Raw genomic sequence first — 14,023 nt, forward strand, 5'->3', positions numbered from 1 at the left:
TTAATTTAGCAACCTCCGAAAGAGCTTTACACATGGAGTTAAATACAACAGGTGCACAGTGAGGGCCTCGGCACCCTACATTGAGCTTTATACGTCATTATCTTGTCAGTCAATGTGGTGAATTTTTATCAATTTTCTATAATAAAAAAAAAGGAAATGCAAGTTTGTATTGATGCAAAGACTAAGTAGCCACATTAATTATAATTTATAGTATAGTATACGAGTCATAAGCACCCTGTTAACTCATTCTGCAAAATGTGTAAACTACTAACTGAAGATATACTATACACACTCACAGAAGTGGGTTTTATTTTTGAAATCTGTACCGGAAGCTATGGGTTTGCCAGGGCTAGCTTGACACCGGTGAGCTGAGAAAATCGGACAACCACGCTGCAGAGATTTTGGGAGTTCTACAGGTGAATAAATAAACATGTCTTTGAAAAATGTTATTAAAAAAAAGATGTAATACGAGAACGAAAAGAGCCCGTAAGTAATTACACCAATGTTGCTGTTTAGCAAGATGGGGTCGCCTTGTTGAAACGTTTGCATCATCATGGAGTGGCCGTTTCCATCAGCTCACGTGAGCTGGTGAATTATTGAATTCGTTAATGTCGTTGATGAAGAATCGTGAATGGTTTGTGGACACAACAGTCTCGACTGTTAACACGACCGCTTGCTGCAGCCGCCAGTCTGTGGTGAACGCAGAGGTCTGCCATGCAACACGTTACACTGGACCCGACACGAACAGTCTCGAAAGTTAGAGATGGACAAAGGAGTTTTTAATCAACCGTTTTCTACCGCCGGTCTTCACATAGTACTAATTTATATGAAGTTAGCAGGCAGTTAAGCCACTAAAGTTAAGCTAATGTTAAGTCTTTTCTCTAGCATTAAAACTATCAACACCTGCTCGTGCTAGCTGTTTGTGCTGCGTTCAGGTTCACCCAGGATTATCCACTACCAGCCACATCTTTATATCATCATTATTATTATTACTAGTTGTTGTTTTTTAAAACAGTAGTTTAGTGTTTATTTATCCAAGGAAGGATAACCCTAAACATTACTGATAAATGATGTGATAAATGTACTATCTTGCAAATGAATACATAGGATGTTTTTTTTTTCTGTTTTTAATTAAAAAAAAAAAATCTAATTGGGGAAGATGAACTGACTCCTCAATAGTAATCCCCTGTACATTTGTAATCCTTTAAAGATGATTTGGAATATTCCTGATATACGACCTATGGCTTCGGCCTATTAACTGATCCCCTAGTGGTCTGTAAACCCCACTGTGGACAGCACAGGGAAAAATAATACATTCAAACTTTAGTAATGTCTGCCTCTATTAATTAACAGTTCAATGTATAAATGTGATGGTCGAGCCCTTGGATGTGTAGAATGTGTCTCAATAGATGTTTGAACCTTCATGACACCAGAATGGAGGTTTCAAGGAGAAGATCTCTCCCAAAACATCTGGAACCCGCCAGACCCCTGCGTCGCTGCTTCCACATCGGCATCGGTAAGAAATCTGCACCAGTTCAAACTCGTAAGATCAAAAGGTTTCAGTTTGTTAAAGTTACTGTTACTGTGTTCATATTCAACAAGCGCTCTTATGAGATTTCTCACCACTTCGTTCAGAGCCCAAAATAAATGCTGCAACATGTGCACAGGCACTGGTGGAGGAAGTGGATTCACAGGTAAGACTTTGCAATCAAGACAAATATTTTGAAGTTACCTTTTTTTGTCATACTATCGATTACTCAGTCAAATTTCCGATTAATCATTTGTAAGCAACCTTATGTTAGAAGCCAGACAATTAAAGTTGTATTTTGATTAATAACTAATTCTCTTTAGTTTTTGTCTCCCTAATTTATGTTGGACGTGTTTTTTCCTTCCAGCAATATGATTTTAAGCAAATATTTTATTAATTTCGACAAGATTATGTTTTCTATTCCTCTAACAAATTTCCAATTCTGTTCCCTGATAGACAAATATTGGCATAGAGCAATTCCTCAAGATTTTCAACCTCGAAAAACAGAGAGAAGGTGAGAACCAAATGTTTAGACGTGACAACTATTGTAATGTGTTTACTTGAAGTTGGGAGGTTATTGTTATTTGGATTAGTGGCATGGCAGAGGTCCCCTTCACTTTCAGAGTAGCAACCATTTTTCATTATTTTCCTGAACTTATAACTAATTATAATATATGTCCATATATACATATATTTGTAGGCAGAATATCTTACACAAGAGATTTTTTAATTGCACTGGCGAGTTGTCCTGAGGCCAGGAAGAAGCCGGAATTCTTGCCAGAGCACCCCATAGTCTTAACTGAGGCAGTAAGTTTGCTATTTATTATCACTTTTGTTTTAATATCCTCCCTAAATGGTCAACATATTCATAGATGTGCTGTTTGTGCTTGATTTTGTTTCTATACCATCTTAACAGAGAGAGCCTGCGGACCTAAGGCTTCATGAAATGAGATGGACTGGTGAAAAAGAGGAAATGTGAGTTTAATCTTAAACGTAAGGTCAGTTTGAGTTTATCAAACCATTTTGTTGGCACTGGAAAGTCTAATCTCTAATCTGAGTTATGATTTGAATTAAATGCAGATCACTATATGAACACTTAAAATACATATAAGTCTTGATATATTACTGGATGTTATCTCTATGTTTTACAGTGTGCTTTACCAACAGTATGACAATAGATGTTCAATTTTTTTTCTGTTTTTAGGGCGACACAAAGGCTATACTCACCTTAAAAAATTTGCACAAGTTTTCACTATTTATCCCAAAGTGTGTTTCAGTTTTTTCCTTTTTCTTATTGCTTATTTTGAATTTGATTTAAGGCGTGAAATTTTATATTGCATGTTTATTATTTAATAATTATTTGCTGTGAAGTTGCACAAAGTGTTAATACTAAGCACATCTTTATTTGCTTAAGCATACGTTTGGCATTGTTTTCTAACATTTTCTGCTGTGTATGATTTTGACTATGGTGAAGCTTTCTTATTGTGAAAAAATAATCTTAATATAAGATAATAATGGCTACTTGTCAAAAAAACTAGGTGACTAGACTGCCATTGTAGTCATTACATCAACATTGTGATAACATGTCTTAATAAACGTGTTAAAGGATGTGTGAGTCGAGAGTTTGGTGTGTTGACATTTTTTTTCTAGCACCTATTAAAACTTAAAGCTGCAGTAATGGATATTTACGATGCATCAAATGATTGTGTGTAACGTGAAAGACGATGCTCATAGGGACAAATCCACATCACCCAACTCAGAACGTGAATAAACATACATTAGGGGGATATAACCATGAATGATAATGTTGCTTTGTGTCTGTTGGATGTATAAGTTGACAAGTTTGCCACATTCACAACTAAGAAAAAAATAACTCACTAGCGCCACTCGTAATCAATATTTTCACAAGTTTAAGCTCGTCTATTCCCCTTTTAACCAAAGATGGACTGAGATGGAGCTAAACCAACAGACAAGTGACAATATTCAAGGTTTTCCAGTTATTAAACAAACACCAGTTGATATAAATGCAGTGTTGAGTTATTACAGGCCCACAGTAGGATTAGCTAATTCGTGATAACAGGTGAATATTTTAGAAAGATCTTGTTCACCATTATTGAATCCATCTATTTTATAACAGTAAACTCTGAAAGTAAATGTGATGAATAATTTCTTACTGAAAACTCTAATCTGGGATATTTCATTGAATTTACTTCCCCTACAAAGTATTCAAAAGTCTTAAAATTTCATTTGAATAGGTCCAGTATATTGTTCTTGCCTGCTGTGGGCATAACTCAGGTTTTGGGAGGTGTGGAAGAATAAAACCTCTTCAGGTCCAATTCTGTGGCTGGTTCAGATGAGTTTTATTCACTGAGCAGTGGAGACAGAAGATCACCTGGGTATAGGGGCGAAAGACTAATCGGTCTTGCAAGGCGATACAATTCTGTCTGATGGTCAAGATTTAGAGTAAGGTTGTATACCTTTACATCAAGGCAAGTCTAAAACAATAGGTTGTGGCTGGGGCTAATCAAATGGTCTGTGTGATAACAGGTGGACACAACTCAGGAAATCCCAGACATGCTTAATTTATAATGTGATCCGATCTGCCAGTAACTCATTTGGTCAATCCTTTCAACACCTCTGACAATGTGATGTGTCCGCCTTCTGGTAAATCATATTCACATGTGCATTAAGTTACAAATCCTGGATGAATATATCAACAGTTTTACACAAGTATCTTTTAATTCATGTACAACAGTTTGTCTCAGCACATTGCCTGATGTAATAAGAAAAGGAATCTAAGCAGGATGCACACATACAAGCTATAAAGCTGACATTATTTTCTTCTACAGAGGCAAGCAATGACTTAAATCTTAATTTGTTGTTTATTTTCAATTGGTTAATCCAGCAAACATTCTGTGTCTGACTTGGGTTCAGTTGTGCACAGATAGTGAGACAACAGACATAGATAAGAGCGTCCCCTCCTACAGGATCTGCAGACTGGGTAGTTTGTTGTCTTTTTGTGTCTTTGTGTTCATTTTGAATCACGTTGTGGTTGTTTTGTGTCTCTCTCTGGTCAGTATGAGTCTGTTTTTGTTGTCACTTTTCAGCCTCTCTCTGCTCATTTTGTCCCCGTTCGATTTTAGTGTCCCTTGCTTTGCAACTCTGGTTCTTTGTCGCTGTGGGATTTGTAGTCTTTTTCTGACAAAATGTCACTTTATACAGAGGCTCATATGTCCAACTGAGTCTGTGCTCCATCTATCTCTACAGTCATCCATCCAGGTCATGTTAATTCACTATTATTTCATTATATTACTAGGAATTATTGATACTAGGGCCGCACCTAACGATCATTTTCATAATCGATTAATCTGTCGATTGTTTTCTCGATTGGTGAAAAATGTCGATCGTGTTTCCCAAAACCTCAACACGATGTTTTGTTTTGTCCACACACCAAAGATATTTAGTTTCCCGTCATTAGGTAGCAAAGAAACCAGAAAATATTCACATTTAAGAGGCCTAGATCAGAGAATTTGTAATTCATAAAAACTGCTTCAACCGACTTATCGATTATCAAAATAGTTGGCGATTAATTAAGTGATCGATCACCCATCGATTGACTGTCGCAGCCTTTAATTGATACACGGATGAAAATGACAAACAACGTGTGATAATAAATGAATTGACTTCGCCACTTGTGTTCCTGTCTGTTCGTTTTCCGCCATTCTGTGATCGGGAAGATCGTGACTTTACACTTTTGACCCCGAATTCCGTAGAAGGCAGCAGGAAACCATTCGGTCAGCGGTCACGTATGGTCACGTATGGTCATGTCACGCCCTGCGGTTGTCGTCGGTCAGTGTGGTGTGGAAACGTCTCGCTTAGTCACCTCCGTCAGTACGTGACCGGGACCGAGTGCCCTCCGTCCCGCCCGCTCGTCATGACGCCGGTGACGTAGGCGACGTCACGCCGCCGCGGGCCGGACCCTCGACGTCCTGACGTCACAGGTCACGTCAGACGGCCACAGAGCGAAATTCATTCGTGGGAAACGGAGGCGACGGCAGTTTAACGGCAACATATCAAAGGTACGTGTTTCTCTGTTCTTGTTTCTTTGCTGTAATAGTCCTGCTGGTGTGTGTCGAAGGTGCAGACTTTTTTTCTCACTTGCTGCTGTGAGAGAGAGACGCGCAGTGTTTGCGGCGATGCCTCTTCATCCTGCGGCGTTAAATGAGTGGGAAAGGAACCGTGTGTTTATGTTTAATTGTGTAAATTGACTTTGAGGCGAAGAAATCATCCTCGTCACGTTGAAGTTGAACTGTTCTACACGGTTTTGTTTTGTCTTTTGCTCTTGTTCCTGGTCCCTGAATACAATTTCGGACACAGCTTCTTTCTTTCTTTTCCGGGAGAAAGATGGATTCAAAGGACGACAAGCGAAACGAGTTGAGCTGCAGGTGAGAACTTCCAGTCCAGTCAAACTCATGTTATTTTCAGTCAGTTATGTTCTGTAGTTGATTTTGAAATGAGGAAACCATACAAGGTGTGTCAGAAAAGCAGGTCAATGACCTTTTTTAAATTCTTTTTTGTTTTTGTTTTATTTTCCTTTGTCAATGATTAAACAGTGAGGATACAATAATGTCGCGTTTAATTGTCAGGCTTACGGGAAATGAATGATTCACTTTCATGTCTTCCCCAGATGATGCAATTCAGCATGATTAATATCAACCTAGAAATTAAACTATAATCTCTTTTCCCCCTCCCATTCAAGCCCAGTTTATGTGCACAACCCTCACCTGGATGCACTGAAGGATGACATCCTCTACCACTTCAGTCTCGGAACAGGAACTCACGACCTGCCAGCCATGTTTGGGGATGTCAAAGTAATTCTTTTTTTAATGGTGGAAAAAGAAAATGCATAAGCAATCTTTATTTACCAATATGAATGAATTTTTGTGTGTGTTTTCTCTTTCAGTTTGTGTGTGTTGGGGGCAGTCCCCGGAGAATGAAAGCATTCACAGAGTTCATTGCTGTTGAGCTCGGTATGGAAGACCCCAAATCCGACTACCCGAACATCTGCGCTGGAACGGACCGCTATGCCATGTACAAAGTTGGACCTGTTCTCTCTGTCAGCGTAAGTCTCAAGATAATTTTAGTCCTCTTTTGTAAACAAAGGCTGATACACTACAAATACAAAAAAAAACTCTGCGTGTGTGTCATATTTTTCAGCATGGGATGGGCATCCCGTCTATTGCCATAATGTTGCATGAGCTAATAAAGCTCCTCCACCATGCACATTGCACAGGTGTTACCATCATACGCATTGGGACATCAGGTGGAATAGGTAAGATCATAATTTGGTAATTTTTTGTTGAGTGAAATGACTGATAATAAATATGGTGAAACATTTGTTGCATCGTCAAACCATAAACACTGGAGCGAATGACTTGACCTTCCTTCGACTCCCTGTGTGCTCACACGCGTCCTTACCAAGAGATGGTGACGTTGCTTTATAATCGCTTACTGCCCCTTTAAGGCAGTTTAATCCAATATGGCTTTGAGTGTAAAGTTGCTATTAGCTGATGTTTTTATCTCCAGTTTCCTGAATGAGAGTAAACGGATATTTTATTGAAGTAAGTTTTAACCATTTTGTTATGTACCAACTTTTCGATTTTTCTAAATCTGCTGTAAATCAGTGTCCTCTGTTACAGGTATGAATTGATAGATCATATATGAGAAAATCACAGCATAGCTAAATGGTGTATGGTTTTAGGCTTAAGACATAGGTTATCTGAAGTATCTAATAAGATGTTTCAGAATTTGTTTGGAAATTGGAAAATGAACAGGATGCTTACTCAACATTAAACAGTCTTCATTAATCTGTTGTTTCATTTGAACATTATTGAAAGATGCCTTCCAGTTTATGCTTTCTGTACCCGTTCATATCACTTTCCATTTTTTGTTGTCAGCGCTTGAGCCTGGCACTGTTGTTGTCACCAAGCAGTCAGTGGATGGCACCTTCCTGCCCAAGTTTGAGCAGATGATTCTGGGGAAGACTGTGGTGCGTAATATTGATCTGGACCAAAGCCTGGCCGAGGAGCTGCTGCAGTGCAGCAGAGACCTGAACCAGTTTGAGACTGTGATAGGCAACACCATGTGTACCATGGACTTCTACGAAGGTATGAGTTCTTCTCCACTGTCATGTGTTAATCCCATTGTTCACTGACATTTACAGTCTTCTGTATATCTTCTATCTGATCAATCGACCAGGGCAAGCCCGTTTGGATGGGGCTTTCTGCTCCTACACTGAGGAGGATAAACAGGACTACCTCATGAAAGCCAAAGAAGCAGGAGTTTGCAATATTGAAATGGAGTCATCAGTGTTTGCTGCTATGTGCAAGCTGAGTGGTCTGTCTGGTAAGAAAAATACAACATCAGCATTACATTAAAGTTAGCCTGGTTTTTTGTCTGTCGTTGTGTTTTTTCTACACCTCGCTCAGTTTCTAACATCCGTTTCTTGCTGTGTGAAGCTGCTGTGGTTTGCGTGACGTTACTGGATCGGCTGAAGGGGGATCAGGTGAGCTGCTCTCACGAAGTTCTGCACAGTTACCAACAACGTCCTCAGATACTGGTTGGCCACTACATTAAACAGCAGCTGTTGGCCAAAGCAGAACAGAACTAAGTGTGACAGTGTTTTCACTGGTTTGCAAACATACATCCAAATCTGAGTATCTTCTCTTGACACTGGAAACATGCAATGCACTTACTGAGCTTTAAAACAATCTTGTGTACACGTTCCAGCGCAAACAGTAGCCAAACCTTTAAATGTGTCCAGGATGATCACAGCATTTTGAAATTGTGCACAGCCTTCCATTCATCTTTTGATTGATACCACCATCATATTAAACCGCCATGGGCTCACGTTCACGCTCGTATTGACCTCTAAACCTTTAACTGAACTTTAAATGTAATATAGAAATCTGTGGTCATCTTTTGTTTTACGACTTGAAGCTCTGTATCTATTACACTTGAATCCCCTAATTTATTGAAAATGTTCCTTGGGTCATTAATGCTAACAAAGTGACTATGGCACAGCTAAATGTGTTTCCTTGTGTCGGTATTGGTTTTAAAAAATCTACAAATCTGTAACTGGATTATTTTTTTAGGATTACATTTCTGTGATGTTTTGTAGAGGTTTCATTCAGAACCTAAAAACTAACAAATGTAAATAATTTTTGAGAAGAAGGAAATGTCCCTGAATGTCTTATTTCTAATAAAGCCTCATACAGTCTTGAGTTGTTCGTTATCTTCTGTTTTTATTTACGTAGCACGCTGCATGATGCTGTATTATGTCTTGCGGAATGAAGCACACTGATACGTGTCTGAGAGGGAACGTGGTCTCCGACTTCTGGACCCTTCAGTATATTTGCAGACCTGAAGCCCAGGACACCATCATTCATAGTAATAATAATAAAGTCCCTGAATATGATCTATAGTGAATCATTCCTTTGGCTGATAAACTGATATAATTCTTAATGATATAATAACGAATATAAATGTTTATTTGGATCACTTAAGTTGATCCTTTTTAGTTTAGCTACGGATATTTCAATAATATGACTTAACATCAACTGGGTCACTGTAAAGATCAAAGGCCGTCGTTCAGGTGTTTGGATCATTGTCAAAGTAACAGGTTGATATTGAGTTAGTTGACGCACGTGTCATTTATTTATTTTTTAATCTATTTTTGGCGTTCTACGGTCCAAAAGACAGTTCACAGCAGATGTTCTACTCTGTAAAGTAGTCGGCATTCTTTTTAGCCCATTTTATTAGAAATTCAAGTAACAGAGGCCTAACCTCCCGAAATGACCTATGGGTAATTCGTTTCCCCCAATCAGCATAATTGGCTGTGTTGGTGCATTGGATTGCTGTGGACCCATTTCTTTCACAATCCAGTGAAACACACGTATTATCGTCAGGTCTTGGAGAACATGGCTCAGCTTTGTGCGCCTGTTCCGCGCTCGTCGTCTTCACAAGGTTACCACGGTGGACACCGAGCACCGCCCTGCGCGTCAGAGGACAGAGGAGGGTCCGCCTGCGCGCTCCCGTGCTCCCGGGTGCGCGCCCACCTCCCCGTCTGCCATCCGATCCTCCGCCCCGGTCTGTTCGCTGACTCAGTGCCTTAAGCAGCATCACCGTGCACCTGAGCAGAGGCAGACAGCATCCCCCCCGCGGACAAAGACTCCAGCCATGGCTAAAACAGCAACCGGTAAGCACATTGCATGTTCAGGCCGGGGTTGAAAAAACGGATGGATGGATGGATGAATGGATGGATGGATGGATTGATGGATGGTTTGGTTGTGCTGATAGATGCATCCTTTAGACTCCGCGTCGGCCCGGTGTGGTGCTCCCAAATGGCTCCAAATGACAAATGGCATCTTTTGAACGACTTCAGACGGAAATGTGATTTGCATCGCACTTTGATATTTCTCCGTCGACAACAACAGGCCTATTGTGCCAGCACGAGAGTCTGGTAATGATGGTGCGACTATGGGCTGTGAAACCATGACATCCTCCGTCATTACAGTATGGGTTATAGAAATGCCTCCTTTATTGCCCTCATCTGCGTCGACTTGTTGTCCCTCCAATTATTTTGAGCCCATATTGTGATGCAGCGGGACATGGATTTGCTTTATTTACAACGCTGCACCTGCTTTTCATCCTCCAGCGGCCCAAGCATGCAGCATAATGCAGACGGACCCCACCCAAGATGCTGGGCTGCCGCCCGTTGAGCAGACGGAGAAGCTCAGAGGGCTTCATCACTCTGTCTTTTATTCCACCTCGTTATAATAACATCTATAATAAGTCCTAACTGCTCATTTCAAAACCTGAACAAGTTCAATTTGTTCATTTTTTTAAAATTTTTTATATCTGGGATCAATCTCAGTAGCCTTTGCTCTGGAGGATGCCAATGATGCATCACTAGCTGTGACAGATGTGCTGCCGTTTTTTCGTTTTTTAACTAGAATATATTTTTGGCATATGTTAAAAAAAAGAGAAAAGTCTCCAATTCTAGACAATTTTGTTGAAGAATTGCTGAGCCGTATAATAACCACACTGTATCCTGCATTGGTTCTCCCCTCTGATGGACCGTTATTGTCGTAGGCCAGGCATTTGGAATATTTGTTTCCGGAATTTTTTATAGCGTCTGTATGAAACATTTATGGTATCTTAACCTCGAGCAAACAGTTGTGTCGTTTCTCAAACGCAGTACGTGGTGCTTCTTTATGGCGTGTGTGTGGTGGCAGAGATCTGGTGGAGGAGACAGGTGCATGGCAGGGTGGGAGGCAGGCCAGCCCTGCAGCAAGGGGCAGTTTACACACTGGCCTTTGCAGCAGAAGGCTTAGCATGCAGTCCTGACAATCTGTAGTCCTCTGAGAAGGGACAGGTGGACGTTATGTCAGCTGCGTGTTGGGCATGGAAAAAGTGACAAATAGCTCATAATGGGGGGGGGACGACCAAAGTCAAAATCATGAATCAGCCATAGCTGACAGCTAGGACAGCAACACCCAACAACAGGGCAGGGATAAGACGGATATAAGTGCTTCTAATTTATGTGGCCCCCACACACGGCGAATGGAGGAGAATTCAACAGGAAATTGAATGACTTGGCACAGGGTCGGTCCACACTGGAGATTTGCAAAAGGATATCGAGACGAGGCGCAGCATCCAATAAAGTCATAGTAATAACGCCTGTTTGATCGCCCGTTCAGAACAAAACCAATGAATAATTTAGCAAGGCGGCACTTTTAGATTTAGATCAGACTCTGCGTCGTGCTCCCACCATCGTTAAGGCAGTGGTCATCGGATGCTGATTGGTTTATTGAGCCACTTCCTTTCCTCATTTGTGATGCATTCATTTGGAAATATCTCATGAATATTGTTTGTACAGCGTTATTTGGGAGGTGATTTAGCAGGCCATTAATTAGCCTGTTGTATTGTTTTTTTGTTTTTTTACATACCCCTGGATGCTAATCTATGTGTTTATGTTCTCACAGCGTACAAAGAGAAGATGAAGGAGTTGTCAGTCCTCTCCCTCATCTGCTCCTGCTTCTACCCAGAGTCACGCAACAAGCTCGTGTGTGAGTTTGAAGGTATGGATCGCTGGAACATTGATTTTCTTTTGGATGTAGCCTAGCGTCCCCCATGGACGCTGGAGCTGCGCTGATAACACAGACAAAAGCAGTAATGACACATAATTGGATACATTTTATTACTAGGCATTGATTTTTGCTGGTGTAATCATCATAATTGTCTAATTTACAGACATGGAGGTGAAACCCATAAACAAGCGGGCCTCAGGCCAGGCCTTTGAGGTGATCCTCAAGCCTCCTTCTCCAGTGTCAGATGTGTCCCACAACCTCCCCTCGCCCCCCAAGAGAGATATCTCTTTGGAGGACATTGAGAAGAAACTGGAGGCTGCTGAAGAACGGAGGAAGGTGAGCGTTTTTGTAAAAAAAAAGGTTTTGCTTTTCAAAATTGAGAAAGAAAATCTTTGGGCCATTAAACCACTGAAAATAAATAAATCAGTGCTTTATTTTTGCTGTGCATTTTTAGTTCCAAGAAGCCCAGGTGCTGAGGACTCTGGCGGAGAAGCGAGAGCACGAGAGGGATGTGCTGCTAAAGGCCATGGAAGAGAACAGCAACTTCAGCAAGATGGCCGAGGAGAAGCTCCAGATGAAGATGGGGCAGATCAAGGAGAACCGCGAGGCCCTTCTGGCAGCCATGATTGAGCGTCTACAGGAGAAGGTGGGACAGCCAGGATTGCTGTTACATGTCTGCGCGAGGAAAGCGCAAATATGCAATTCTGATGTGTCGATCGAAATGTGCTGTCCTGATGACTAATTCCTCTCGCTCTCTTGCTGTGTTGTTTTCAGGAGAGACACGCAGCTGTGGTGCGCAGGAACAAAGAGATGAAGGAAGAGGTGACAGCATAAGCTCTCACACAAGTCCTGTGGTCCATCCATGTCCCTCCGTCCAGTCCCGTCCCCTGCCCCTGCCCCCCACCCTCCACTGAACAGACCCAACCCAACCCTGGAGGCCGAGAGGTTTTAGGACCTCATCACCACATCACAACACACCACACCACCAGTACTCACTACTATCAGTATTTTATCAGTGGATACAAACATCAATAACACTTATCTTGAGAATTGAATGGATTTGTTGATTTTCGGGAAAATGCAAGGAATATGGCTTTTGTTATGTAAATATTTTTTTCAAATCTATCTATCTATCTATCGATCTATCTATGATGGTCGTTGAAGTACATGCAAAGATCGTACTGTACTGCGCTGTACAATTTCAAACATTTAGTTTGTCATTGATTATTGTTTCAGTTCTTGAAATTTGACTCTACAACCTTTTTCTTGTGAAAGCCCTCGGTGTTGTGAGTAGGCTGTTGACTGACAGTTGTTTGCTGATGATGTCACGATGATGATGATGATGTTTCTGTGTTTTTTTTTTGTGAAGAATGATGGCTGGTGTGTGCAGGCTTACACAATGCTCAAGATATCAACGTTAACCCCATCTGTATCTTCCTCTCGCACACACCCTCTCATGCTCAACGCGCACGCTTGGAACTAAACAGTACGCCGAACCCACAGGTTGATAAAAGAAAAGTGTCCACTTCCTCTGGAATGAGTTTGATGATGGACTTGAGAGGCGCTTTATTGTTATTAAGATTGTCAATGGGAGCAACTGTTTATACACTTGCACATTCCCATGCCATCTCTCGATGAATCCATCCTCAGCGAAATCAAGAGCTCTGTTACGTACACAGTATTTTTAGGGTTATTCTCTTGAATGTTACGACACCATACTGGTACCAATGCTTTGTGTCTGGGACAGTGGAATGTGCTCCCACCTTGATATTGATAGTGAGAACATACCTTATGTCTGTGTGGGTGTATGTGAATGCGAATTTACCATGAGGCGTCATTAGCATCTGCTCTCTTTAGGGGATTACGTAGAGAATGGATGCAGGATGCTTTACATACAGCACACTGAACTAGTCTCTTTTTAATATACAGTACCACTGATATCTGCCTGCATCCTCTGCTGCTTGTGTTTCTCCTTCGTATACTTCTCTGTGAAAGCTTTGCTGAATAAAGGTTTGGGGTTCTGTGGACATGGCATGCACCATCTAATAATTGTCTGTTCTATTGAAGGAGGGGAAATGTAAACTGCCAAATAAAAGAAACCAGTTATCTACACATCCTGGGAATCACAGGCTTACGCTATAATTGATTTTTTTTTTACCATATATGTTCCAGTCTTATGTTCATTTATTTGGAACTGGAGGTAATTTATTCGACACAAATTAAATGATAACCATTCAATTAAATCAACATGAAATGACACCAGGATCAGCCATCGGTAATATGGAAGAGAAAAGACCTGCGATGTTCCTCCAGCAGGTGGCAGTGGTACATTAGATTTATTTAC

General features: G+C 40.9%; 3 protein-coding genes across 6 annotated transcripts; all 3 read left to right on the forward strand.

Annotated features, from left to right (window-relative positions):
- Positions 1-276: 276 nt before the first annotated feature.
- Positions 277-3,148, forward strand: gra (granulito). Of its 3 annotated transcripts, none has more exons than XM_035630281.2 (7): positions 277-416; positions 1,434-1,516; positions 1,636-1,694; positions 1,985-2,042; positions 2,229-2,335; positions 2,445-2,503; positions 2,733-3,148. In XM_035630281.2, the coding sequence occupies exons 2-7, from the start codon at positions 1,435-1,437 to the stop codon at positions 2,758-2,760; spliced, it is 393 nt and encodes a 130-aa protein (XP_035486174.1). In that variant the 5' UTR covers positions 277-416; position 1,434; the 3' UTR covers positions 2,761-3,148. The 3 variants fall into 3 exon arrangements, with proteins under 3 accessions (XP_035486174.1, XP_035486098.1, XP_035486245.1); XM_035630205.2 differs by having other exon boundaries at positions 317-416; positions 1,395-1,516; XM_035630352.2 differs by having other exon boundaries at positions 322-416; positions 1,410-1,516.
- A 2,313-nt stretch (positions 3,149-5,461) lies between these two features.
- Positions 5,462-8,811, forward strand: upp1 (uridine phosphorylase 1). 2 transcript variants are annotated; one of them, XM_035637924.2, is made up of 8 exons: positions 5,462-5,607; positions 5,906-5,973; positions 6,288-6,399; positions 6,492-6,650; positions 6,746-6,860; positions 7,486-7,695; positions 7,787-7,933; positions 8,047-8,811. In XM_035637924.2, the coding sequence occupies exons 2-8, from the start codon at positions 5,933-5,935 to the stop codon at positions 8,196-8,198; spliced, it is 936 nt and encodes a 311-aa protein (XP_035493817.1). In that variant the 5' UTR covers positions 5,462-5,607; positions 5,906-5,932; the 3' UTR covers positions 8,199-8,811. The 2 variants fall into 2 exon arrangements, with proteins under 2 accessions (XP_035493817.1, XP_035493827.1); XM_035637934.2 differs by having other exon boundaries at positions 5,488-5,607; positions 5,933-5,973.
- Positions 8,812-9,486: 675 nt separating this feature from the next.
- stmn2a (stathmin 2a) lies at positions 9,487-13,807 on the forward strand. The gene is made up of 5 exons (XM_035640698.2): positions 9,487-9,785; positions 11,575-11,670; positions 11,843-12,015; positions 12,134-12,325; positions 12,454-13,807. Exons 1-5 carry the CDS (start codon positions 9,767-9,769, stop codon positions 12,511-12,513), a joined length of 540 nt encoding a protein of 179 aa, XP_035496591.1. The 5' UTR covers positions 9,487-9,766; the 3' UTR covers positions 12,514-13,807.
- Positions 13,808-14,023: the final 216 nt, after the last annotated feature.

This window comes from Scophthalmus maximus, chromosome 1, assembly GCF_022379125.1.
Source record: "Scophthalmus maximus strain ysfricsl-2021 chromosome 1, ASM2237912v1, whole genome shotgun sequence".
Lineage (NCBI taxonomy): Eukaryota > Metazoa > Chordata > Actinopteri > Pleuronectiformes > Scophthalmidae > Scophthalmus > Scophthalmus maximus.

What these genes read in the sequence shown, in the direction of transcription:
- gra (XM_035630205.2), top strand. Translation starts at nt 1,396, where the DNA reads ATGTGTCTCAATAGATGTTTGAACCTTCATGACACCAGAATGGAGGTT. An exon ending in CCTCGAAAAACAGAGAGAAG is followed by an intron (nt 2,043 to 2,228) that starts GTGAGAACCAAA and finishes ATATATTTGTAG; the next exon opens with GCAGAATATCTTACACAAGA. An exon ending in ACTGGTGAAAAAGAGGAAAT is followed by an intron (nt 2,504 to 2,732) that starts GTGAGTTTAATC and finishes TTCTGTTTTTAG; the next exon opens with GGCGACACAAAGGCTATACT.
- upp1 (XM_035637924.2), top strand. Translation starts at nt 5,933, where the DNA reads ATGGATTCAAAGGACGACAAGCGAAACGAGTTGAGCTGCAG. An exon ending in CGAAACGAGTTGAGCTGCAG is followed by an intron (nt 5,974 to 6,287) that starts GTGAGAACTTCC and finishes CTCCCATTCAAG; the next exon opens with CCCAGTTTATGTGCACAACC. An exon ending in TACCATGGACTTCTACGAAG is followed by an intron (nt 7,696 to 7,786) that starts GTATGAGTTCTT and finishes TCAATCGACCAG; the next exon opens with GGCAAGCCCGTTTGGATGGG.
- stmn2a (XM_035640698.2), top strand. An exon ending in GCTCGTGTGTGAGTTTGAAG is followed by an intron (nt 11,671 to 11,842) that starts GTATGGATCGCT and finishes TCTAATTTACAG; the next exon opens with ACATGGAGGTGAAACCCATA. An exon ending in CTGCTGAAGAACGGAGGAAG is followed by an intron (nt 12,016 to 12,133) that starts GTGAGCGTTTTT and finishes GTGCATTTTTAG; the next exon opens with TTCCAAGAAGCCCAGGTGCT.